The 26,559-nt window shown below is 41.9% G+C and overlaps 1 protein-coding gene across 1 annotated transcript in view; it reads left to right on the top strand.

Moving 5' to 3' along the window:
- GXYLT2 (glucoside xylosyltransferase 2) overlaps nucleotides 1-20,945 on the top strand; it is a 24,707-nt gene extending 3,762 nt beyond the window's left edge. The window contains exons 2-7 of the mRNA XM_026650278.1: nucleotides 5,409-5,595; nucleotides 5,845-5,976; nucleotides 14,185-14,436; nucleotides 15,683-15,806; nucleotides 19,125-19,297; nucleotides 20,591-20,945. Coding sequence (XP_026506063.1) covers nucleotides 5,409-5,595; nucleotides 5,845-5,976; nucleotides 14,185-14,436; nucleotides 15,683-15,806; nucleotides 19,125-19,297; nucleotides 20,591-20,773 — 1,051 coding nt within the window. The 3' untranslated portion in view covers nucleotides 20,774-20,945. The remainder of the gene's footprint in view (nucleotides 1-5,408; nucleotides 5,596-5,844; nucleotides 5,977-14,184; nucleotides 14,437-15,682; nucleotides 15,807-19,124; nucleotides 19,298-20,590) is intronic.
- The last annotated feature ends 5,614 nt before the right edge of the window (nucleotides 20,946-26,559 follow it).

Raw genomic sequence — 26,559 nt, forward strand, 5'->3', positions numbered from 1 at the left:
GCCGGGCCAGTTTATTTACCTGCTGACGCGGCAGGTTCGGCCGATCGTGGCCCCCACTGGCCGCGGTTCGCCGTCCTGGGCCAATGGGGGCGGCGAGAAGCAGCGCGGGCGAGCAATGTGCTGGCCGCGGCTTCTTGCTGCCCCCATTGGCCCGGGACGGCGAACCGCGGCCAGTGGGGGCCGCGATCGGCCGAACCTGCCGCGTCAGCAGGTAAATAAACTGGCCCGGCCCGCGAGGGTGCTTACCCTGGCGAGCCGCGTGCCGAAAGTTGCCGACCCCTGGTGTAGACAGAACAAATGGTAATTTTAATTTGTTAGGTACTACCACTTGCTCTGTCTACATTAGAAGATTAAAACGTGTTAGCTGTCAAGTTTTAAAAACATACCATTTTTTCCTAGTATGGACAGGGTTTTAGAAGGTGAGGCCTTCACTGTGCCCATATATTCATCTGCTGAAGTTCCAAGGACAGCACTGAACATCTCCACTTGTTCTGTTTTGGTTAATTATGGTTTTTGGATTAGCATTGTTTGCAAAGTTCTGTTGTGCTTTTAAAGTTGTTCTCTATTTCATCAGTTGGCTAAGAGCCTGATCTTGTGAATCCTTACACTTGTGAGTAATGAGTCTCATAACTTTCAGTGGCATTACTAATGTGAATGAGGGTTAGCAGATTCTGGCCCCAGGTATGCAAAAGGTTGTCTCACCTCTAAGGGAGAAAAAACAAACAAACAAACTAGGATCTATAGTTAGTAAAGATGGCAAGACTTGGGACGTGGGACTGCAAAATCTTAAAAAGATACTTGTCAACATGTTTAGGCCTCGCAAAAGTGTTTCCTTTAAAAAAAAAAGAGCATCTTACTAGATTACACCTTTCTCTATATAGTATAATCGTTTTACTTTTTAGAACAACCTTTGATTGGATCTTCATCAACCCAAAACAGCAAAAGCTTAAAAACAAACAAAAAAAAACTTGTGGGAATTTAATTATTTTTTACACTGTTTTTCCCTATTCCCAAATTTAGAAAAATGTAAAAATTTCAACATTTTTTGATTGTCAAAAAATTTCAATCACGTCTAATGTATAGCTGGTTGGAAAAAATGATCATATTTTTAATTTAGAAAATTTTGAGCATCTCTAGTATATTTTTTTAAGTGTCATTGAATGTGTTTTTACTTCATCTATCCCTTTACCACAACCATTGTTTCAGTGTTGACTCACAGGAAAGAAGCTTATTTAATGAATCACCAGTCCCTGTAAGGTTTTCCTTTTGGGGTCAATTCTGCCTAAATTTAACCCTATTTATTTTGAGAGATATGATGAGATCATAACATGAGGCTTTTTTAAAGTATTACATAGCATCCTATAGGAATGCTGCACGGAATTTGCCTTACTCTAAGAAAATTTGCAGGCTTGAATAGATTAGCAGGTTGCGTAAGGAGGCAGGGATGCAATGTCTTGTATGGATCTGGATTGGTTCTGCATAGGTGATGGTCTGATTATGTTCAAGCCTCTGGCTGTGACAAATGAGAAAATTAGATTTAATCTAAACCCCTGGAGAGGAAAGTGTACTGTTGTGCTTGGGAGCTCAGTTTCTTGCCACTATCTCTGTTCCACCCAAGAAGACCATGAATACAAACAGTGTTAAAGCTAACAGTTAAGCAACTGCGTAGGGGTTGGTGTTGCTGTATCCTTGAGGGGCCTAATGCTGACAGCATTAATATACCCTATTGGGTGCTAACAGAGCTGGCTTAAACTTTTCTATGACAGATGCTGAATGTTTATGATATGCTTTGCAAGTGCTTGTCAAGGCTTTATGTAGTACTTATTTTAAGTACTACTGCTTAATATTAAAGCTATCTGTACTTGGACTAGTATGTGATGAGGCTGCTGATGGCATATTAGAATCTGTCTTACATGGATATTGTATGGAAGTCTCTGTTCTGAATTAATCCTTATCTGCCTGTTTCTTTTCTCCTGCCTTTCCTCCTGCTCCCCGCTCTGCCTAAATCCACCTACGCAAACTAGGTTTATTTATTGGGCTTAGTAAAAGGAGATCAAGATAGCAGAAAGCTCCCATTTTATGTAATCACTTTGGTTGACTGTTTTAAAACCCATCAAATGTCATCTACTTTAGACTCATGTGATTCTAATATTTCAAAATTAAATATTCCAATAATTTGAAAATGGAAAGAAAATTATAAAATTCATGTGTGTAACAATCATTAAAAACAAGTAACTACTTCAGTGACCAATCAATTAGATTATCAATGAATGAACACAAATATGCAAACGGAGTAAGAGTTTGCTAATAATAATCTAGTGCTTTATAGCATCAGAGTCCTTTGCAAAATGCTAATTAATCTCCATGAGACTCCTGTGAGGCTGGTAGCTATTATTATAATCCCCATTTTACTGATGAGGAAACAAAGTCCTAAAGACTTGATGACTTGCTGAAAGCCTCATTGGGACAGTATGCCTCTCCATAACGAAAATATTTTAATATTTTAAACTGGTGAGTTCATAAGATCAGTATTTGTTTCTTTTGCTTTACCAACTGCTTATGTCTCACTTAAACAAATCTTAGAGCCTTTATGAAGGTTATCACAGTATTTAACAAATATGCATTTTTTTGTTAAAGCATTTTTTTTCAGGCATTTAATTTGCATCAATCATCTTATTGACTGATGTAGCAGTTTCCAACCAAAGTTCAGAAAACTGTCTGTTTCCAAATGTAGTTGTGCCAATTAATGGTTAAACACTAACCAAACATAACCAAATAGAGAAGGCTTTATATAATAGCTGGATTCACTAAGTATGGTCTCTGTATAAGACCGTGGCCCAGATTCAAAGTAGACCTCTCTTGTCCCAAAATAACAACTTAAGTGAGCTAACAGTATAGCTTTCCTCCTCCTTTTTGGAAGCTCAGTGTGTAATACTAGCTAAGTGTGTTGTGTCCATCACTAGTGGCTTTTCTACACAGAGGAGAAGATCCTACTGGTGCTAACAGCTAATGAATTTTCTTCTTTAGCTTAAGTGGTAGAGACCTATGCTTTTTGTGCTGAATGTCCCAGGTTCTGTGCCTGATCCTTAGCTAAGGTAAATGGCTGTTGAAGTTAATGAAGCTACATCAGTTTACCCACGTTGAGGATCTGGCTCTGTATCTCTCTTCACAACCAATGGTGACATGTAAGAGTTGATCCAGTCTACCACTTGCTAACCTGATACTCAAGCAAAGGTAACCATTTAGTGTGATCCCCTATCTAGACAAGGGACTTGTGGTATGCACACATGCTGTATGTTACTTCTGTCCAGACTGAAACTGAGAGTATGTCTATACTACAAGCGCTACAGTAGCGAAGCTGTGGTGCTGTACTGTAGACACTTTCTACAGTGACAGAAGGTTTTTTTCTGTAACTGTAGTAAATCCAGCCCCTGGAGAGGTGATAGCTGGGTTAATGGAAGAATTCTCCCATCGACCAAGCTGCATTGACAGCAGAGGTTAAGTCGACTTAACTACATCACACAGGGTATGAAATTTTTCATTGCACTGAGCGACATAGCTAAGTTTTAAGTATAGACCAGGCCTGAAGACAGCAGCTGTACTAGGTGAACCAAAAGGGAACCTCCTTTAGGCTGATCCCATTGAGGCTGTGCTGACCATGCCTTGGCTGGAAGACCATTTTTACATGGCTTGGGAGGTTTTCCTTTGAGTTCACTCTCTGCATTTGTGGCCGAGAATTGATACTGTGCACAACAGCGCTTTGGGCTTTGGCACAGGGACTTGAAATGTCTTAATACGAGGTTAGAGCTTTGTCCTGCTCCGATTGAAGTCCATGGCCATAAGCTATATCAAAGTAATTCACATTTATATTCTACATATGGCTTGATTTAGAGACTCAATTAATAGGAAACATTAAAGAGATGGTTAGAAGGAGGGAGGGGGAAACAGGATCTGTATGAGGAGCCAATTATTCAGTTTAATAATTCAGTGGTTTTTACATTAATAGTCTGGAAAGTAAATACTACTTCACATAAATGTAGTGTTTCATTATTTATACACTGTTGAAATTGAGGTTTAATTATGATTAAAGAGTAAGACTTTTAAACCATTAATGAAACATGTTGCTTTGTGCAGTCAGTAAAGTACTGGTGGCTTAAAGTATAAGCAGATTATTCTGCAGTACAGGACAACAGCTATCATGCTGAGGTCATTATGAACATTATGTTAGTTTCTGGAAAGAGCCATCCGCAGCTTTATTAATTAATTGCCATTTTTTCTTTATTTCTTTAGGCCTTTTGTTTTGTTGGTAATATTAGCTGTACTTGATTGATTGTGTGCTGGGACCAGGCTAGGATGTATTTCCTCACTTCAGTGATGTAACCCCTTTATCCTTTTGAACAACCCAGTGATAACTGTGATGCTTGTGATTTACTTATTTTTCTATGCATCTGGATAGCAGCACATTAATGTGGTTCAGATCGGCATGCAAATAGGACGAACCAAGAGGAAAACATTCTAGGAATGGCTTTAATTTCTATACTAATAAATGCAAAAAACAAAGGCCAAAGTTTTCAAAAGTGACCACTGATTTTGTGTTCCCAATTTGAGATGCCTTAAAAGCACTATTTGAGAGTTAGGTATCATTATTTGTTATAAAGGGGCCTGATTTTCAGAAAGTGCTGGGCACTCATTCTGTAAATATCAGGCCCCTTGAAGTGTCTCAAGTTTGGCACCCAGAAAGTTGAAGCACGTGAAATCACTAGTCACTTTTTAAATTGATGCAATGGGCCGACCCCTTTTCTCACTGGAGTTAGTGACCCAAGATACAATGAGAATAGGATGAGGCATAGTATGATGAGTATAAAGGGCCTCTGAAAATGCCTTTTACATGGCAGTTTTGGATATGTACGTTCCCCTTTTATATACTGGTCAAACGTTCTAAAACTTAAAAAAAAAATCAATCAGATGGGAGACGTGCTCTACTCAAACTGACATAATGGGCTTGATGCAGAAGGTCAGACTAGATGATGATAATGGTCCCTTTTGGCTTTAAAATCACTGAATCGAGAATAAAAACCTCACTCGCTCTTCAAGAGCCAAACAATGACTTTCCGTTCTGTTAATTCAGTGTAACTTGTGTGTACAGAGGTACAGATGTATGCAGACAGGAAGAGAGATCAAACCTGTTCTAGCTAAAGATACAGAAAATAACTAGCCTATTTCTTCATGTTCTCATGATAACATTCTTGATTGGACCCAGTGACTCAGTCTACATCCTGTTAACAAGCTCAACTCTAACGAATCCACCGCTTTTTTTTATAGCTATTATGCTCTTTTAATGTAGGAAAAAACCTTCCCCCACACTCCCTTCAATTGCGTGTTTTTTATTTATATTTATTTTTTGGAAGACCTGGGAAACAGAAACACTTGAAAGAACTTCCATCTCTGCAATGGATGCACCTGGCAGTTGTGGCATGTGGCAACCGGCTGGAAGAGACTCTTATCATGCTGAAATCAGCAGTTCTGTTTAGCTACAGGAAGCTCAAGTTTCACATCTTTGCTGAGGATTCCCTGAAGCCTGAATTTGAGAAAAAGGTGAGTCTGCTTCTTTCTCATTTTCAAAAACAATGTAACGGTTGTAGCCTGCAAATGTATGATAACAAGGACATGGATGTCAACAAGTTAATTAGTGGATAGGATCTTTAAAAAATAAATAAATGTGAGGGCTTGTTACTAAACATGGGCTGTATAGGCTTTTCTTTTTTTAATTGTTAGATAGTTTTATGCAATACTATTAAATAATCAATGTATCTGAATTTTAATCCTTTCCCCCATGTTTTTCAGTTAAGGGAATGGCCTTCCTCTTACACCAAGAAGTTTGAATACAATGTCTACCCAATTGCTTTTTCAGTAGGAAATGCTCAGGAATGGAAAAAATTATTCAAACCTTGTGCTGCCCAGCGCCTCTTTCTTCCGGTAAGGTACCTGGATTTCTGAATATGCAGCTTCAGGAAAAGGTCTGTTTCAAAGTAAGGAAGCTTTGCCAATGTGAGATTGAAAACATTTTTCCAGCTGAAATTTCCTTTCTAGGACATCTTTATCTGTTCCTCTGTCCACTTAAATCACAATCTTACCATTCCTCCCCCTGGCAAAGAATGCTTCTTGTTTGATGCCAGCTCCTTTTGCCTGTTGGGGGTCAGTGTCAGTACTGTTTGGATGTAGGTGCTGCATGCTTTCCAAATGTCACATTCCTTTAAAGAGGCAATCCTTGGTCCCGTTTCTCTCATTCCCTATGTGCCCTATTAGAATGGAGGGTTTTTAGGACTCTTCTTCCCTTGCAAACCCCTGCGCCCCCCCCCCCCCCCCATGCATCCAGGTTGTCCCTGAGAATGCAATTCCATGGTTCAGAAAAATGTGATCCCATGTGAGACTCTCAGAATTGTGGAGTGTAAAAAGCCCATGTGTTAGCGCTTCCAGCCTCTGCACAGGTTGTATTGGCCACCCTCTTCCTTAACTTGTACTGCCAACAAGTCTGTTTGCTTAGTAACATTTAGGGGGGAGGCTTTCCAAGGCCCAAAGACCAGTTGGGTGCCCAGTTCCCATGGAAAGTCAACTACAGACCAGAAGGAACGTTGGAGCTAGAGGCAGACAGCTGAGAGTCCCTGTGAAGTGTGTACACAGGAGGCCTGAAGACCAGCCATGCTAGTAGCCGTAGCACTGCTTTCACACTCCGCACACTGCACGTGTTCGGAGCCTGCATTCTCATAGACTCTGGCTTGACTTCGTAGGAGTCCCGTAGCTAAACCCCAGCACGCACCAGGAAAACGGACCCCGAAGTGTGGGTTCATGGAACAGCATTTTCATTCTGAGCGTAACCCAGTTTCAGAAGAGCCCTGTTGTGAATGTGCCTGATCCTCCATGCTTTGTACCTCTCTAGTCATTTATGCCCCCTGGATTGAGGTTTTTTGGGCAGAGATACTGCTCTATTGTCCTTGACTGGCTGATCTCCATCCATCCTTCTGGTGATGGACAAAGGTTAGGTGTCCACGTTGATGCTTTTAGGTCGATGAGCAGCTTTCACCACCTTCTGCCACAAGGTGATGGTAGAACCTGCACACCCTACCAGGGACGGGGGAGTTGTTCTTGAGTGGCTTTGTTCTCTGAGAGGACGCGGAGGGGAGTATTGGACGAATGCTTGTCAGCTCCAAGGGCTGACTTGTATAGGGTGCCCTGAGGTTCTGTCCTGTCATTCCTCATATTTAAGATGCTTGTGAGGAGATAGCGACACGATTGAGTGCCCTGCAGCCCAAGCGCTGTCTGTTTTCTCAGACCAAATCAGTTGGTTTTTTCAGCTTTCCTAGTGTCTGACCGAGACTGAGGCATGGATGAGAGCTACGTGGCTGAGGACCATTGGGACTAGGGTGACCAGATAGCAAGTGTGAAAAATCAGGACGGGGGTGGGGGGGTAATAGATGCCTATGTAAGAAAAAGCTCCAAAAATCAAGACTGTCCTATCAGGACATCTGGTCACCCTAATTGGGACTGAAACTAAGGTGATGGTGAGCTGGGAAAAACAAGAGGTGGAAATGGCTGAGGTGGTAAGTGACCCTTTGGATGAGGGAATACACCAACTTTTTGTTGTTCAGGTTCACAATCCGGAGTCTTACTGGACCGTGAGCTGTTTCTGGATGACCAGAGCTGTAGTTAAAGCTTTCTTCATCTGTGTTCAGCCACAGGGTTCCAGCCCTTCCTCATAAATACCCATGACAATGTCCACATTCATAACTTTGTCCCCTCGGGCTGAATCACTGCAGCACATGCTATCTTTGCCCGGACCTAAAACTGGCTGAGGCAATTCAGCTAGTGCAGAAGGCAAATGTTTCACTTAAGAATATTACACCTGTGATGCGGAGCTTGCACTGGCTCCCAGTTTGTTTCATCATGGGGTCCAAGGTGTTTGCTTTACACCTAGAAAGCTCTTCATGGTTTGGCTCTTGACTCTCTGTGATCAGCTCTCCCATCCTGTATAACCTCAACAGTTGAGATAAGGGACCATTTATACAAGCTGAGGATCTGGCCCATGATATCCCAGGGCTTTCAAGCTATCAGACCTTATGTTTAAATGGTGGAAGAGCATTTTAATTTGAAGGCCCTCACCTTGAGAATTCTCTTCTGGAGTCCAACAGAGACCAAATTAGTTGGTCCTCAGGATGTGCTTCAAGACCCATCTATACACTCAGGCTTTTTCTGAGAGGGTGACCTGAGCTGGGTGGGAGTGGAGTTCTTTTAATGCCCTTTCTACATTCCGTCTGTTTAAACCATTAAGTTGAGACATGTTTTAAATAAATTAGCCTACTGATGTTGATAGGCTAGTGCGCAAATAAATAAACCCGTCCACCTTTCTTCAAATTACTCCATGTCCTACAGATCTCTGAGTGGAACTGCATAAAACGTTAACACTTTTTGGAGGGTCCCAAGGGAACAGCAGCTTAGCATAGCATAGGCTATGTACCCCCCTCAGCTGCACACATTATCTTGGTTCAGCTAATGCATGTGCTGATCTCAGGTCAGAATTCGAGCCTTTGGTTTACTATCTCTTTTGAACTTCCCTGCCAATTAAATATCTTTTCTTTCCGGAACGCCAACAGACCTGTGAAACTGGAAAGAAATGTACAAGCGTGCTCCGAAGGGGCCTTGTACAAGGAAGTTTCAATGCGAAGTTCATTGCTAATAATGTTAAGGCCATGTGTTGTGTTCCTGCAACCCCAGATAATGAAGTGTTTCGTTTTGAGTGGCAGACGAATGCTGGCATTCCTGATTTTTGTAGAAGCTACCAGAGACTAAAATATTATTAAAATGTTAAGGAAGATCACAGTAGATGACAAGAGGGGCAAGTCACAGCATCGGATTATAAACCTGTCATATCAGGCGTAGGGTAGATGGACTGGACCTAAGGGAATTTGAAATGAAGTCTACATTGATGTTTTGGCTGCAGTCTCTCTCTGTAAAACCAATCAGGGTCGCTGCAGATCGGATCTTAAAATGACTACAAATAATGGGCTTTAAAAACAAAATTAAGTTGAGATACTAAGGGTACATTCATTATACCAACACGTTCAGGTTGGTGGGTAGCAGAGTGACACCATTCCATGGGAATATTATTATTTCTAGCAAGTGCCATCTGAGTATCTGCAATGTCTGTGCAAACATCAGTAGTCAGGTGGTGGTACCCTCACTCACGCTAGATACCATCTTACGCCACAGACGTCTCCTTGACTTCAGTGTACTCAGATCTGATGGTGATGGGTGGCAATATAAAACCCTGAGTTGGGCGCTGTGCAGTTTGAAGAAAGCTGGCCAAATCTGGCCCTTTTTCATTGCCCTGTGAGTGAGCTGAATGCTGTCCACATTTCACAGATGTGGAAACAGAGCAGTTCCCTTAACCTTTTTTTCTGCCTCAAAGTCATGCAGGAAGCCTATGGCAAAGCCTTCTGCCTGCTAGTCCTGTGCCTGAACTGCAAGCCCATTCCGCCTCCCCAGAGGAAAATTGCTGCCTGCCTGGCCAGTGACGCTATTGGCATGGTCAGTGGGTTGTTGGCTGCATTCCTTTTGAATACCTTCACTGGTCATTTCACTGGGAACATCGGCAGTGGCTTGGGAAGGGGTGAGCTCCCTAGGGGCAGGGACCGTCACTTGTTTTGTGTTTGTACAGCCCCTAACACAGTGGGCACCTTGTCCATGACAAGGGCTCCTAGGTGCTATTGCAAAACAAACAATAAATAATAACAAGCATATACTTTTCCAGTGAGCAAGAAGCTACGGGGATGGAGCCCTGCTTGCAGGAGTGATTTACAGACATGCTGTGTGTCTTGGATGCACAGATGCTATATTCCATCTAGAGAGCTGGGATGGCCCTTGCACGTTGCTGCATAGAGCTACAAAAACACTATAAATATGCAGAGAGCTTAAGGAAGAAGATTTCAGTCTTAATAATTAACATTTATACAGAATCTTCCACCCAAGATTCTCCAAGCACTTCACACATAGAAGCCCGTGAGGGAGATTAGTGTCATCCCCACTTTACAGGTAACTAACGTGAGTCTCTTGAAGTGACTTGCCAGGGGCCACATAGTGGATCAGTGGCAGAACTGGGAATAGACTCCAGGGCATTGTCCTGACTGGAGTTTTTGGCTCTGGAGGTAGCTCAGTTTGACAATCCATTAACTAAGATGTTTGTGGGTGCTAACGTAGACATTCCCCAAACCTGTGATCCTGGTCATGGGTCAGCCATAGGATCTGGACAGAGCGCCAGGAGTATGGACCCGGTGGCCAGTTTGAACCTGTTGGCAACACTGCCTCTCTTGGCACCAGTATATGCTTACCTGCCAGCATGTTACTACTTGCCAGCCTTACTAACATCGGGAGAATCCACAGAGACAGAAGTTGTGGAATCAAATTACAGATAATTGAGTATTTAACTGAAGTGTCAAGCTAAATATAGCAAGTTCTGGAGAGAACTCTCAAAAGATTTATTAGCAAAACGCTACACAGCTGTGAAAAACATTGAGATTATGCGCTTCTAAACTGTAAATGGCTTGGAGGGGGAAGGAAGGGGACAAGGAAAAGCAGGACTCTCATATTCCCAGTTGGTCATGTTCAAAAGTCATGTAATTGGGAGGAATTCTATCACATCCTGACTCAAAAATCTTGTCTGGAGACTTGTTTGTTAGTATCGAGTACATCTGTTATTGCCAAAGTGAGACATTAAAGCTGGGATTTTCAAAAGCAACTAAGCGAGTTAGGCGTCCAACTCTCTTTGGCTTTCGGTGAGAAGGCAGTGCCTGTCTCCCTTAGCTGCTTATGAAAATCTCACCCTAGCAGAGCTCCAAGATTATTGTAAATACTGCATTTGACTTGATTGTGGGGAGTACCAGAGTTTACACCAAATTCCCTCCCTGGTTTAACCCCATTGACTGCAGTGAAGTTACATGAGGGACTCATTTGGCCAAGTTATTCTAGAAGTTAAATTGCTGTGCCCAAGGCCAAGTCATATGCACATCCAGGAAGAGATGTGGTCTCATCACACTGACCTCTGCAGCTTAAAGATGATTTTTTTACACTTCCTGTGTGAACAAGGAAAATGCTAAAGGCTTAGAAGAAATAGCAGCACTTCCCTTCCAGCCTGCTAGGAAGGTTTTGAAGGAGGATAATGAGTTCGTTTTGCAGATCCTTAAAAGTCTCCTTTTCCATGACGCCTACAAAAGTTTGACTGTGCTGAGGCCGCCGGTGTGCTGAGACCACTGCCTATCATGTTGACCAATATTGTCTCATTGTTTCCTTGTACTCCCCTATCTGTCTGTGTCCATCTGTTAGCTCTTGTCTTATACTTAAACCTAGTCTACACTTAAAATTTAGGCCGATATAGCTTCATCAGTCGGGGTATGAAAAATCCAAGCGCCTGAGCGCCATAGCTGTGCTGACTTAACCTCCAGAATAGACGCAGTTAGGTCGATAGAAGATTGTTTCCATTAACATTGTTACTATTGCTCGGGGAGGTGCTGTTCATACATCCACGGAAAAACACCTTCCATCGGTGTAGGTTGCATCTTCTCTACCGGGTTATGCCAGCGTGGTTACGGTGCCATATATATGCCAATATAGTCGCCGTACTGTAGACAAGGCCTCAGCTTATAAGCTCTAGGGCAAGGACTGCCTTCTTGTTCTGTTTGTACTGCACCTAGCACAGTGGGGTTCTGGGCCATGACCAGGGTTTCTAAGTGCTATGGTAATTCTAATAATAATAATGGACTCTACAGTGTGCTGAAAATCCTTGGGCAGCTGACAAAGAAGGGTGTTTCAGCTTATCTTCTTTTAGCTTCCTCCAGAGCTAACAAGAGAAACTCAGGGCCCAGTTCTCTGAGTATCACTGCCCCAGGAGTCCTGACTCCCAGTCTAACTCAAGCCTCTGCCTCTCTAATCTATAGTATTGGACTAATAATATTATATAGTTTTATTGGTATCTTCCTGTCACAGGTTGTGTTGTCTAGTAACAGGTGCCCGTTCAGAGGAAAAACTATTCTGTACTACTTAGATATTGTGTGTGCCATTATCTACAGTAAGTTAGAGCCGAATGTATTATTCAGTAACCAAGCGAGTAATTGTCTGCACGGAGCCCTCATTAGAGACATTATTTTCCACTTTAAAAAGTGCAGGCACCCCTTTTGCTTGTCAGGCTGGGCAGGGAGAATGTGCCTTTGTGATGTCAGAAATGGGGTGGAGCTTTCATTAAACTAGGCTAAATGTTCATCCAAATCCCGAAGCCTTGAGCCAGGAGGAAATCACATTGAGGTTGGCATTCAAGGATTTAGTCCAGTCTTAACAGAAGCCTATTGAGCATGCTCAAAGTGTTTTTTGTCACTTATCACTTTAATAACCCAAGTTATCTTATACATGGTTGCCAGAGGAGGGGGTACACTTCAACGAGCACCGTTTACAAGTTCAACTGGTTTTTGAGTTATCTGAGTAAGGAGGGAAATGTGGATACTTTGTCTTTGCAATGGGACTAGTGATTGATTGTTTGTTTCTTTCCCCAACCTGACCGCAATCAATGGCTGAACAGAGGTGCCAAAGAAACAAAACTTTTGGGTGAAACCCAGGCTAGTAAATGTCAGTCCTTCAGCTTTTTGGACAGTTTTAGCAAATAAAAATGGGGAGGCATCAGAAGGTTATAATTGCAACTGATTTTCAACTTTAATAGCATTTGCTGTTTAGCAAACAGTATATTGAATAGCTGAATGTTTCTCTGATACAAAGGTCAAAGGAGTTTTCACACCCTTAAAGTTCCGTATTATCTGCCTGCTAAAATTATCAATGAATGTGTAAGTTACTGGATTTCCACAAGGGGGCATACTGCAAGCAAGAATAGACTAGATATGATGGGCCTGATTCTACTCTCCCATACACCAGCTTTACACTGGTGAAACTGAATTAAGTGCAGTAACTCCTGACTTACACTGTGATAACGGAGATGAGAATATGGCCCACAACCTCCTTTTTAAGACTTCTTTTATTTGGCTGGTTGCATGTTTTCCTAAAAAGCAAAGAATTAAAAACACTTCAGTGCAGGCGATCCACAGTTAACGTTTTTTAAATTAAACTGCATGGAAACATGCGGCTTTAATTCATGTCAATAAGTGGATGTAATTTACCCAGTGAGGGGGTAGAGAGCTGTAACAGGAAAAGTGGCCAGCGGCCGGGTGTAAGGAAACATAAGATAAAAAGGAGATGGGAAACTGTTCTGTTATCAACCACCTTACATTTTCTTCTCTGCTGCAATAGAACACGGATGATTCGGGGGGGAGGGAGGGGTCCATGCTAGCCAATCTGGGATCTAGATTTGGCTGTCTGGCTAGACCATGGAAGGGTCTCATGCCAAGGTCCTGGTGCATATTGTGGCAATATTCACACCTCTACCTCGATATAACGCTGTCCTCGGGAGCCAAAAAATCTTACCGCGTTATAGGTGAAACCGCGTTATATCGAACTTGCTTTGATCCACTGGAGTGCGCAGCCGCCCCCCCCCCCTTCCCCCCCCCCCGAGCACTGCTTTACCACATTATATCCAAATTCGTGTTGTATCGGATCATGTTACCTCGAGGTAGAGGTGTAGTTGTAAAATGTTGGATGTTGGTTTTTTTGTTTGTTTTGTTCGTTTTTTTTATAATTACTTTCCAAAACATTTGCCATATCAATGCCTAAATTACATACCCACATTCTGCAGTAATCGCACAACTTCCTAGTCTTCGGGAAAACTAGCAACGCTATAGTAGTGCAGAAGGTAGGTGTTTTGTTAGTAAAATCAATATGAAATAAGACTTGTGCGTTAGATCTCAGGTTGTTACGACAGCTAAGCGGATTATTGTTTTGTGTGAAGAATAGCCTTTGATTTTTGCACTTTGCTCTAGCTATTTTGCAATGCTGGTTGCCCTTTTTTTTTTTTTTTTTTAAATCTACTTACTGTTTGTGACTCCCACAACAGTTGGCAATGTCAGTTGATAACTGTCGTTTGCATGAATGCATAATTTAAAATGCACGTAATTCTTGAGCAGTAATCAATTTCCTTTTTCCGTCTGTCTGGTTTCCTTTTCCATCTTCCCTCACTTCCCCACCCCGCAACCCCCAAAGGTGATTTTAAAGGACGTGGATTCTCTTCTCTACGTGGACACTGACGTTCTCTTCCTGAGGCCCATTGATGACATCTGGAGCTTTCTGAAAGAGTTCAACTCCACACAACTGGCTGCTATGGCCCCAGAACACGAAATACCAAAGATTGGTTGGTATAGTCGATTTGCTCGTCACCCTTACTATGGAACAACTGGAGTCAATTCCGGAGTCATGCTGATGAATTTAACCCGGATAAGAAACACACAGTTCAAGGTGAAAAACTGCTGTAGAAATTTACTTTCTCTTTTTAAAGTAAACTTTTAGGAATACTTGTGCTTGCATAAAACAACTTGTACAGTATGGAATTGGAAAAGGATGCTGGACAAACTCTGTCAGAACCAAGCTTTTAGAAAAACTAGTAGAAAGATTTCCTGATATTTAAAAAAATTAAAAAAGGTGAAAATGATTATTTTTAACAAATTAAACATTTCCCCAAAAGCCAGAGTTTTAAGACCCTGGAAGTGCAGCAGCCTAAAAGCAAAAGGAAAGCTGATGTCATTGATTGCCCCCCCTCTCCCATCTGAGACATGGAAAATTAAACCCAAGGATCAGTAGTGCTGAGCATACTGGACTTTAAAAAATACCTCTCACTGGTAATGATACAAGGTGGTGTGAATAACATAGGGAACGATCTGTTTTATTTACATCGAATGAGGCCTGCCCTTGAGCTCCCTGACACCCCTGCAAATCACAAGTGGATGTCAAGGGAGATACTTGTGGCAATGAGGAGAATTATTTTCAAGTTGGCTTTGTTCTTTGCATATCAAAGGGCCTTGCCTGTGTAACCTTTTATTTACCTTGGTGAGCACTTGTTCCCATAACTACTCTTGTGAGTAAGTGCCCAGCAGTGTGAAGAAATATTCCACGAACTTGCCTAAGTGATCTGGCCCTGATAGCCTTACCCAGGCTAGATTGAGCCTTTCAGTTCAGCCCTGAGTAAGGATCAGTGCATAGCTGTGCCACCTCCGGGGCAGCCCCAGGAAGGAATTGTGCCTCCAAAGTTATGATCCCTCCCCTGCCCTGAAGGGGAAGTAAGTTACCATAGCCCTTGGGGAGGTGCGGCATACTTCCCCCAACTTGCACCTGGTCCCTACTCTGGCTAGTGAGTAGGAAGGTTGGAGCCAACGCTGTACCCACACCTGCTCTTCTTCACCAGCTCCCTGGCTAATTGCTCTCAATGGCAAGTATCTGGAGAGCAGGGGATGCGCACCACGCCAGTCTGAGACCCAAGTGGTCTTGCTTCCCTGTTCAGCTGAGTAAGACAAGAGCACAGCCCACCCTTCAGTGAGTCCTGCCTCTCCACTCATAGGCAGGCCCAAAGCTTCCTCACAGTGCTCTGGGTACAGGAGGGTTTGGGAGAGTTCTGCATAGGTGGGCCTGGGCATTAAGCCATGACTTTATTACCCTGTTGTTTGGTAAAACATTAACCCGCCTCCTCTGATTTCTTTCTGCCTTGTAGAACAGCATGATACCAACAGGCTTGATGTGGGAGGAAATGTTGTACCCATTATACCAAAAGTACAAAAATTACATTACATGGGGAGACCAGGACTTGCTAAATATTATTTTTTACTTTAACCCAGGTATGTAATGATTCCTATTAGTCTCACGCTTGTCTGAAACAAGTGAAGGGCTAGACCTTGTATAATCCAATAATGGGATTGTTATGATTGAAAAATATACATGAGATTGAATTCTGGCCTGAAAGGAATAACCTAAGGCCCCTAGACTGCAAACATGTATGTACATGGGATTTACACCCACTGGGACTACTATGGGCATAAGTGTGGTTGGGACTGGGGCCTGCTTCCAGTGCAGATGCCCAACTATACTACCTAAAGAGCCTGGAAAGTTTAGAAGAGTTTTCTAGGCATGGTACTAACTGCAGGCTGAATCCTGGGCTGAAGTTAGCCAGGCACGTACTTACTTGCGTTGCTGCATTAGAGCCTAGCTGAGCAACATTTTTGTCTTCATATTCATGGATGTTTATCTGAATCTGAAATTACTCACCTTTGTCCAAATCCATATCTATTTTCTGACATTCGGCTCAATCCCAATATTTATTAAAGGGGTGACGGTGTCAAAGCCGACAGATGCGACACTGACTCTGCTCTGAAAACAACATTTAAAAACGTTGTTTTATTTTTTTCCCCTTGAAAAATCTCTTCCCTTCCCAACCCTGTGCTAAAAAGCCAGACCTTCCAATGAGACAATGTTTCGACTCTTCAGCTGAGTTACCCATCCCGGTGACCTCAGGATGTTCGGATCGTTTGCACTCCCAGCTGTGTTGCGTTTTGTGCTCTCCCTTTTTCCTGCCTGCTCTGTGCCTGTGAACAGGAAGGATGTGAAAATCCTACAAGATCTTTTGTTGTCGGAAAGCAGGTTAGATATCCCACCTGCCCGAGAGAGTGGATAAGAGCAAGCAGAGGGGCAGTGTGACCTACAAATGTGGGCCACGAACACAAATATGTTGTTTTGTTTGGATCTGACTTCTGTCCACCAGCTTTGCACAGGGTCTTTTTAAACAGCTTGCTCTATTTTGACTTTTCACGTAGTTCCGCCTGAATTCAGGTCATAGTCACGTAGGTTTATGTTTTCAAGTGACTAGTGATTTTGGGTGCCGCAATTTTAAAGGGGCCTGATTTTCAGAAAGTGCTAAGCACCCACCTGTGAAATAATAAAATCCAGACAAAAATCAAAAAAATGGAGGCAGGGGAAATGCAAAGCAATAAAACAACTGTTATAGCAACAGCTATTTAATGCAGACAGATGTCCTAAATTAGTGTTTCGGTTGCAACAAGTAATAGCCTCATAATCCTAGGAAAAAGCTAATGTGGCAAAAACTGTGTACTCCTCATTATTAAATGTTATGGTTTCCAAAAAGAAGCAGACATCCCAAGATGCTTGGGCAATACGGCCTTGTGCTGCAGTATGAGGAGAAGGAAAGAAGACGACGCAGTTAATTCAAATTCACAATGATCATTTAAAGTGGGAGAGAAAATTGAGAAACCACTTGAATTCTGGGACTAGCAAACTCATGATTAGCTCCACATGTGAAGATCATTTTTCATTCCGTAGGCCTGGTCTTTTCCTCACATCTGGTAAATATGCTCCTAGGAACTATTTAGTATATCAAAAGTATTTTCAGAACAAACAACAAAACTTCCCTTCCCATGCCAGTTTAGAAAGCCCTATTGTAAAGAGCCATCAATTCAAAATCTCAGACGTTACAGAGGACAATTAATTTATCTACTCCATCCCACTGCAGCTTTTCCAGTGCATTAGCCAGGCATATACCTAGCCATTTTATCTGGGAAAGTATAACCTCTGTCCCCTGAAATAACCCAGCCGTGCAAAAGAAACAGTCAGAATCCAGTCAGATAATCCTTGCAGCACAAAACCCCCCAGGCAGCTCTGATTATTAATAGACTTGAAGGAGTGACTAGAATTAGCACCTAGTTGTGACAGCAAAAGTTGAGTGCTTGCATAGCTGAGGGGTGCGGGAGAGGAGAATGGGCGAGCACCACGTGTAAAAACTGATACGCGACGTGACGCCCTTGTTCAGTATTAAGGGCCTGGGCAGGAGTTGTGCTTGTGCAAACGCCGAGTACTGGCATCCTGCTGATAGACGCCTCCATCTACAGCTCGTTGGAGCCAATGGAAAGGCTCCCATTGACATTAATGGGATTTGGATCAGGCCCTTGCAGCTTCCCCTTCCACTGATTCTAGCACTGAGCGTTTGGCTGGAGCGAAGCATGAGGAATGTCAGGCTGAACAGAACGAGCTCGGAAAAGGGCCCTTACAACCACCACCTGCATTGGCGGGGTCAAGGGGAAAAGCGCTCCTGCTTTTCCCTCTCCCCCCTTAGAAACCCACCCAGGGACCAGTCACAGCTTTACTGGGCAGGATGAGTGAAGCCCCAGGAAAGGCCAAATGAAGTATTCAGTTTTCGGTGCTTATGGCACAGCTGTGATTCTGCCATCATGGAGACGGGTCCAGTACAGCTCTACTCCCTGGCTGGGAGATGACCCACAGGACTTGTCATGATTTATTGTAGCGTGCTGCGGATGCTGGGAATGTACAGAGTAAATTAAGAGAAGAGGTATAGCAGGAGGAGCCCGTTCATAAGGCACTTTGCGAGTAATTAGTTTGCTTTTGGAATTAATCTGGAACTGTATACGTAACAGACAGAAGGGCTTAGAAATGGGTGTCAGTGCGTGTAGGGTGGCTTTGTATGTTAGGGACCACACAGATTCCCATGGCAGCATTTGTGGATAAATTATCTCATTGCATGCTCCGGGAATCCATTGTACAACAAATTGCCATCCTCTGGCTTGGCATGTCAACCGCCTAGATGAGAGTTTCAGTGATGAGCATGGAAATAATTGAAAAGCTTTGTCCCACTGGCTCCAATAGGAGTCAAAATTCAGCCAACCACTACAGGTCTGTCTTCAAGTGGGATGCAGGTGATGGTGACTTGCGCTGTCTCCCTCTCATTCTATGGCCTTGCATGTACACAGACAGAACTAGAGAGGATGCTGGATGAAGGAGCTACACATTGCGTAGGATCTAGGCCTTGTTCTGTCACTAGTAGCCTGAAAAGCATGCTTTTTTTTTTCTCTCTCTCTCTCTCTCTCTTCAGTTTCTCTCTTCTCCCAGTTCTTCTATGGGCCAAGTCTCCTATTGTAACAATCCCCAGCCCAACAGTGGTGGGACTCTCACAATCATCTCCTGAAGAAAACCCAGTTAGAATTCTAGGCCATTAGCCTGAGTCACTACCAACAAAATGACCGAAAATCTCTGACAACCCCACCACTTTCCTAGCAATGTGATTAACTTGCGGTAATTGTTTAGTTCAATCTCTCTCTCTCTCTCTCTCTCTCTCTCATTGATGTTGCCAGAGTGTCTCTATGTGTTTCCCTGTCAGTGGAATTACCGGCCCGATCACTGTATGTATGGGAGTAATTGTAAAGGCGCAGAAGAGGAAGGCATATCTGTTCTCCATGGTAATAGAGGCGTCTACCATGATGACAAGCAGCCTACTTTTAAGGCACTATATGAAGTGATACGTGATGTAAGTGTTCTCCTCTTGGGTATTTTTTTTTTAATTTGATACAAAGCAGTGCAAGATCTTACAGCAGAGCGCTCAATGGCCTGAATTGCTCAAGTCTGAGGAAAAAGGGTACTGTGTGTATCCGCAGTGTTCACAAAACACTCTGTGTTGGACTTCCACCTCACAGTGTGTGTGTACGAGGGATGGTTGAAACCATCCTCCTCAGTGTTAAAACAAACTTCAAACCGTAAGGCCTGGTAAACTGCTTCTGAAGTGTATTAATGGAAATGGATTTGAAGGAGCTGGATCTTACATCCTTCACTATGGCATTATAACTGTGACTCCATAACTGTTATATGGAGCCTGATCCTGGCAGGGGCTGAGCACCCTCAAATAGTCTTCACCTCCCTGGGGAGTGCAGGGCGCTCAGCACCTTGTAGAGTCGGTCCCATCTTTCCATTTTGTGGGATGGAATTCTAACTTCAGACTCTGCTGGGTATTTTTGGTAAGTGTTTCAGGGGTTCCTTTCGTTTCTTCTTAAGACACTGGATTTAGTTCTCTCCCTTTATTTGTTAATAGAACCTGTGTATAAGTAGCATAAGCCCAGCAAAACATCTCCAGTTACTCTACCTTTGTGCTACTTAGTAGGCTGCCTACACGTGTCATGGTCTCATGTAGCGACAGGTCCGCATACAGGATAACAGCCTGCTACTGCAGCCAATTAATGAAGTTACTCAAGCTCAAGTGGCATAGGCTTATGCTTTCAGGGTTGAAGTCCCTGGTTCAGTCTCAGCTGCTGACCCCAGTTGGGGATCTTTACAACAGCCTATCCTTCCACTACTGAGAAAAGGAGCTGTTTAAACGTAGTGCTCTGTAGTACCTCAAGGATTGGCATAGAGCTGCCTCACTGTGGAAGATGATCTCCATCAATGAGCATAAGCGTAAACTCCAAGAACATGCTTGGCCCCAGCTGTATTACACTTACCCCCTAGCCTGGGCTTTAAAAATGCAGTTTCGGTGAAGCTGGCTGTGCTAGACAACATGGCTGGGCAGAGCTTTCTGAAAGTCAGTAGTCTCAAATGGATTTGACAAGTGGTTTCAATACATCGGAAGTCAGTGGCGACTCAGGAAAAAGCCAGTGCCCATTTGTATAGGGCCTATTCTGGCTCCTATTTATGGGTTGAATGGCGGCCCTGAGGACATTTTTAGCTCCCTCTGAATATCTCCCAACTAAAAGTGGTGTTAAACTTTTCAAATGTCATTCATAGCTACTGAAAATAATCAGTTTTCTTCTCTGCTCTCCTCCCTCTTCAGTTTCCCTTTGAAGACAATCTCTTCCAGTCCTTGTACTACCCTCTTCAGTCTAAGTTTCTGGATACTGTACACACTTTATGTGGGCGAATTCCACAAGTTTTTCTGAAGCAGATTGAGAAAACAATGAAGAAGGTTTATGAAAATCGTGTCATTGTTCATGTGGGAGCCAACTACAGATACTAAACATAGCTATACTTTATGTGGTAATTTTCATCCTTGTATCCAAATCATTTGAGGCAGATAAATTAAATTGAGGCAGGGGCACTGTCAGTTTAAAATTCATGTTATAAAAAAAAATTGTCTAAATTGGAACAATTCACCAAGGATCATGGTGGATTCTCCATTACTGACCACTTTTAAATCAAGATTGGGTGTTTTTCTGAAAGATCTGCTCTAGGAATTATTTTGGAAAAGTTCTATGGCCTGTGTAATACAGGAGGTCTGACAAGATTATCACAGTTGTCCCTTCTGGCCTTGGAATTCATGAATTTCCTGTTTCATTAATAAAACTCCTTAAATGATTAATATGGAATTTTAAAAATCCATTCAAACTGCCACTACTTATACTCTTTGTTCACTTCCTGCATTTCTCTCCCCTTGAACAAGGAGAATCAATGGTTTGACTGTCGCTAGAATGAGTTTCATGTGTTTAAACTTAAACATGACAGAACTAAAAACTTCAGGGGAATGTGTATGTGTTTAAAAACAACTATTTTCATTGGACGTGTTTTTCAGGTGTGGAAACATCTGTTTTATTAAAAAAAAAAAAAATCATCCCACAAGATTTAAATTTGGGTCTAGATTTAAATTGACAGCCTCACTGACTTAAAAATAGATGCGCAAACCATCATGACAGCCTTAGTTAAACATGACTGTATTAAAGGGAAACCATCTGCTTAAAAATCACTGAAAGGTGTGTGGGTGGGGGAGAGGGGAAGGGTCTGTTTGTTTACTTTGTGCATTTGACAGCACTTTGTGTCTAGTGAGTATCATTGTTCCCTGGCCTACTTTCCCTGTTTTGTTTGGGCCTTTCACACAGCAACAGGAGGGAGGCCCATTAAAGCCACTAAGAAGAACATATGCACAAATATTGGGAGAGGGATGTAGAGATAAGTACAGTACTTGAAACTAGTGTTAACTCACTTGCTGAAAGTACCTAGATTTCAAGTGTCTGTTTTAAATTCCCCTCTCTGTGGGAACATGGCTTTGGTCTTTTTTTCTTCCCGTTTTAAATACGTTACCTTTCTTGCTATTTTGTGGTTTTAATTATGTTAAAAACAGGCCAAGAACACTGTGAATGAACAGTAGGAAAACAGGTACTATTGAACTGTTTTTCTCATTAACCTTCTTTAATTACTACTTACTGCTTGGGAATAATTCTGTACCACTGAGAACCTTTCTTCCGGCACAGCGTTACTGGGAGACTGAGATTGCTGCCTCTGACTGCTTTTTCCAATATGCCAAAAATCCACTTGTTCTTGGACATAAAAAAAAAAAAAAAAAAAATCCACATTTCTGCTTGGCACTTTCATCCCTTGAAGTTCAGCATCTGTGCCAGGATTTTAACTAATGGCCTCAAAGTGAAATGGGATACAAGATGGCTTTGATGTTTGTTTTTTATTTAAAATATTTAATTTAGGTTATATTTCAAAAGAATGTTCATGTTGTAAGTAGTTAGATTGAAGGTTACAGACAGTGTTACACAGCTCATTAAAACTTGCAGTAGTTAAAAGATGCTCAGCAGAAGCTGTAGGAAACCTGAAACTTTAAGGATTCATGGTGCAATGACAGACCCATAAAAGACACTTTGTAAGTGAAAATCTTGAGGGATGTATACAGCAGAAAGGTTATATTGTTCAGCATGTGGAAGGCAACTGAATAGACAGCCTTACCTTACCTTATCTGTTCAGCAGAAAAATCAGCCATCACTTGGAACAGTCTTTTATGTCTAGTACACAAGGTGTCGAGGGGGAACTATTCTGTAATGAAAAAGTTGTGCTAGACTGCATTATAATATGCATGTAATACCAATAGTTTTCCAGGCATACATACTTAGCTTGCATGGCTGATGAGTGCTAGGGACATGTCACTTTAATTAGAGTCTAGAAGTTCAAGACTGTCTGCAGTGTTGGCATTGCTGCCCTCACCATTCATGACTGATACACGCAGTTTCGCGAGGGAACACGTGCCAACCGAAAATCCTCTTAGATGGGTGGCCCTCTTCTCCAGTAACAGCAGGCTAGCTGTCTCTCTCTGCCTAATCAGAACAGTTGACACTAATGTGCCCAAATGCAATACCTGGCTTGTGAGGGAGAGGAAGACATGAGGTTTGCTGGCAGCTAAGGCTGCCAAACAGGCAGGTTGTACACAGTGGTAAGTGCCTGTGGAAACCTTTTACAAATGCATGGGGTGTGAAAACATATGAGACACATCTGTAGGCACACTGAATGAATGGCATGGCATGACAGACAGCAGCACTAGGGAAGTGTCCGAGTAGAGTGAAATGGAAGAGCCCAGAATACCAGACTTGAAATCCTGGCCCCACTAAAGTCCGTGATTTCACCCCCGGGCTGGACTAGTCTTCAGAAGAGACACAACAGACAAAAGAACAGTTCTCTGACACAAGGCCTAATAGGACCCTCAAACCCCACACACTCCCCTTCCCCCTCACAATTTGCACATTTCTGGCTCTCATCCTCACATTATCTTATGCTCTTACTATGTAAGAGATCAAAGTACCTTAACTAGCAATGGACAGAAGCAGTCATTCTGAACAGTCTTTCAGCTATCCCTCTTAATGGGGGACCAGAAAGGCATTTAAACCTATATAGTGCAGGCTTGAAATATTTAGCATTTTTCTTCAAGCCCCAACTCCTGGAGTCAGATGATTTCTTCAGAATTTCAGTTTTCATTTAAAAAGAAATGTAAGTTTTTTGGCTCTTGTGGTTATGGAGAAGAGCTTGAAAATGTGACCCGAGTGTACCTGAACTACTCAAAAGCTAGTAAACAAATAAAAAGAACCCAAAGTGTATTATTTTAAAAGCTTCACGATATTTAAAATACTCTCGTGCTGTCTGGAGCTTGCTTCATGATTTTTAAACATTTTGGGGTTGGCAATAGCGCACACTTAAAAAATAGTTTGATTTCCTAAATCAGGATAAAGCAAACTGTCTGTAGGTCCTGTTTGGTTAGATTAGACATCCTCTGAGCATTTCTAAATTGCTCATCTCTGTGGTATCTACAAGCCACAGAAGTTTGTAGAGCAAAAGTCGTCTTGCCCAGAACTTGGAACTTTGCATTTTAGAACAGTGCCTCTCATATACAGCAGTATAGTTGCTAACTTGCAGACGCTTAGTAGGTTATGATTATGTCCATTATGATTCAGTAGAACTTGGAACCATGGGAACATATTTGTGATGAAGGAATCAAATAAGATACTATAGTTAATTACAAAATAAAGGCATTATTACTTATAAAGTTATTGGAGATTAAAACAGTGTTTACAGGTGGTGCTATATTTTTATAAAGAACAATATTATGTTAACAGTTGTCTAAGGTATATGAAGTATACATTTTAACGTGAAAATAGCTTTCAGTGTAATGTGAAGGCGATTATGCAGGAAAATAACTTTTTTTTGGTATTGTTTTTCTGAAAAAATTAATTGAGCTGTAATTTGAACACTCCAAAGCCTTTTTTAAAAAGTTACATAATTTTTTTTCTCATTCTGACTAGAATTATTAATTTATATTTTACTACTGCTTCCAAAAAACATTTGTCTTCATTTCAACAGCAGTTGGTTTTAATATTAAGCTTACTTTAATCACACTTCATACTCATTGCTAATTACTTGTAAATTAGCCTCATTTATTTTAATAATGGAACTATGTAAATACTTATGTAGGATTTATATATTTTTCCCTCCCCTTATATACTATTATTGTATTGGTAACGAAAACCCCCCCAACAAAACAGAATACCATTTTTCATGTACCACACTAAGCAATGACACCATAACGTATTAGCACTAAAAGAGGGAACACCAAAATAGTTATCTGTAGATTAATACAAATTCATTCTTTGGCACATTCAGAGAGTTGGTAACCCAGATTTCACAAAGAAAAATTCATCCGCTGCATTCAGAACAGTGTGGTACGGTACAGCCTAAATAACTGTGCCCTAGTTATTTGAACGCAGGCTGTGATCCTGCAAAGGCTTAAACTTTTCATACTGTGAGTAGCCCCATTGCAGTCAGTGGAACTACTTGCAGTGAATAAAATGAAGCATGTGCCTAAGTCTTGGCCTGTTCAGGGCTATCATGCACATTTCCAGGTTTTAAATTTGCTGTGCTATACTTGAACTTGCTAAAGTTATACAAAAAAGGGTCTGACACTGAGCGGTGCTGAGCACCTCCTTTCAGTCCTAACCCTTTTAAGGAAGTGTCAGAATAAAAATACACATTATACAGTGAGGGACGCATTTCTTTGCATCATTTTATAATGTGAGGGCTTTTTTGGCTGTTTGGCTGCACCTGGCAAAGTGAGCTACATAGCTTTGCTATAATTTCTGTTCTTTACAGGAGGAAACTGGAAACTATTTTTTGATGTGTGTATGTGCGCGCATGTACATATGAGTGTGTAAAGAATTATGATCAATTTCTGTATCAATTAAATGCTTGTATATTTTATCTGACAAGTGCACCAATTGTTTATTGCTCCCAAGGAGGCATCGCGGTGCATTTCTATGTTTAAGATTTTTTGGCTTACAGTATAAATAAATGAACTTTTAAGCAAACTCCACATTTTCATGTTTTTTTTTTTAAATCAGAACAAATTAAAAGGATCACAGTAATAGGTCTCTTTACTTTAAGGACCATATTTTGCCCTGACCACCTATATGCACAACACAATGAAGGTTTGACAATAGCTGGGTATTAGTGTAGTTATGCAGTTCTGTATGAGGCTGTTCTTAATATGTTGCATATTTACAATAAATGATCATTTTCTGTTAACTTATTTTTAACAATAAAGTTATAGTTTGAAGTACAAAATCTTATTCTTCCATACCATGCTTTAAGACTAAAACAAGATTTTGTTGGTTTTTCAAATTACATTTTGTGGATATTTTAAATTCAGAAATGAAGACTAAACCCTAAATGTTCCAGGTCAAACTGCCCTCCTAGTACATCTATGTAGTCCCATTGGACCAAATACACCTGGAGAGTTGCACCCTCTTTCACCAACAATGAATTTGGCCCGTTGACCTCAGGGGATTGTATGTGCGTAACTGAGGGCACATTGGGCACTTAATCTTTATTATGTCTTCCCCCCCTCTGGTTTATTTCAATCATATCCTTTCTTGGGGAGCTAGCTTGTATAAAATTGACATCCGACCTCAATGAGCTTTCTTTTTAATACATTTCTGCCTTGTAAATTCTTTGTTATACTGTGTGTCTTTAAAGGTCTTATCTTTTCAAGATAATTGGCATGTGCAGGGATTTGGCCTAAAGGGAAATTTGTCCTCTGCTAATGCTCATTGAATTTAACAAAGAAAATTGGGTCTATTCCAGCAAGATAATTGAATATGGCTACTGAAAGGGACAAAATATATGCATTTCCTTCATAATAACAAGAGACCCTGTTCCTTTCTCACTTGACTTAGTGGTATGACAGAAGAATTTGGCCCAAGCAGGGCCGGCTCCAGCTTTTTTGCTGCCACCAAGCGGTGAAGCAAAAAAAAAAAAAAAAAAGCCGCGGTGGCACTTCGGCGGCAGCTCAATTGTGCTGCTCCATTCTTCGGCGGCGGGGCCTTCACTCCCTCTCTTCCTCTTCAGTGGCAGCTCAAAGAGGAAGAGAGGGACTGAGGGACTCGCCGCTGAAGACCCGGACGTGCCGCCCCTTTCCATTGGCCGTCCCAAGCACCTGCTTCCTTCACTGGAGCCGGCCCTGGGCCCAAGATGTGTATTACACTG

The sequence above is a fragment of the Terrapene carolina genome, unplaced genomic scaffold (assembly GCF_002925995.2).
Source record: "Terrapene carolina triunguis isolate 2854851 unplaced genomic scaffold, T_m_triunguis-2.0 Scaffold89, whole genome shotgun sequence".
In the NCBI taxonomy this organism is placed as follows: domain Eukaryota; kingdom Metazoa; phylum Chordata; order Testudines; family Emydidae; genus Terrapene; species Terrapene triunguis.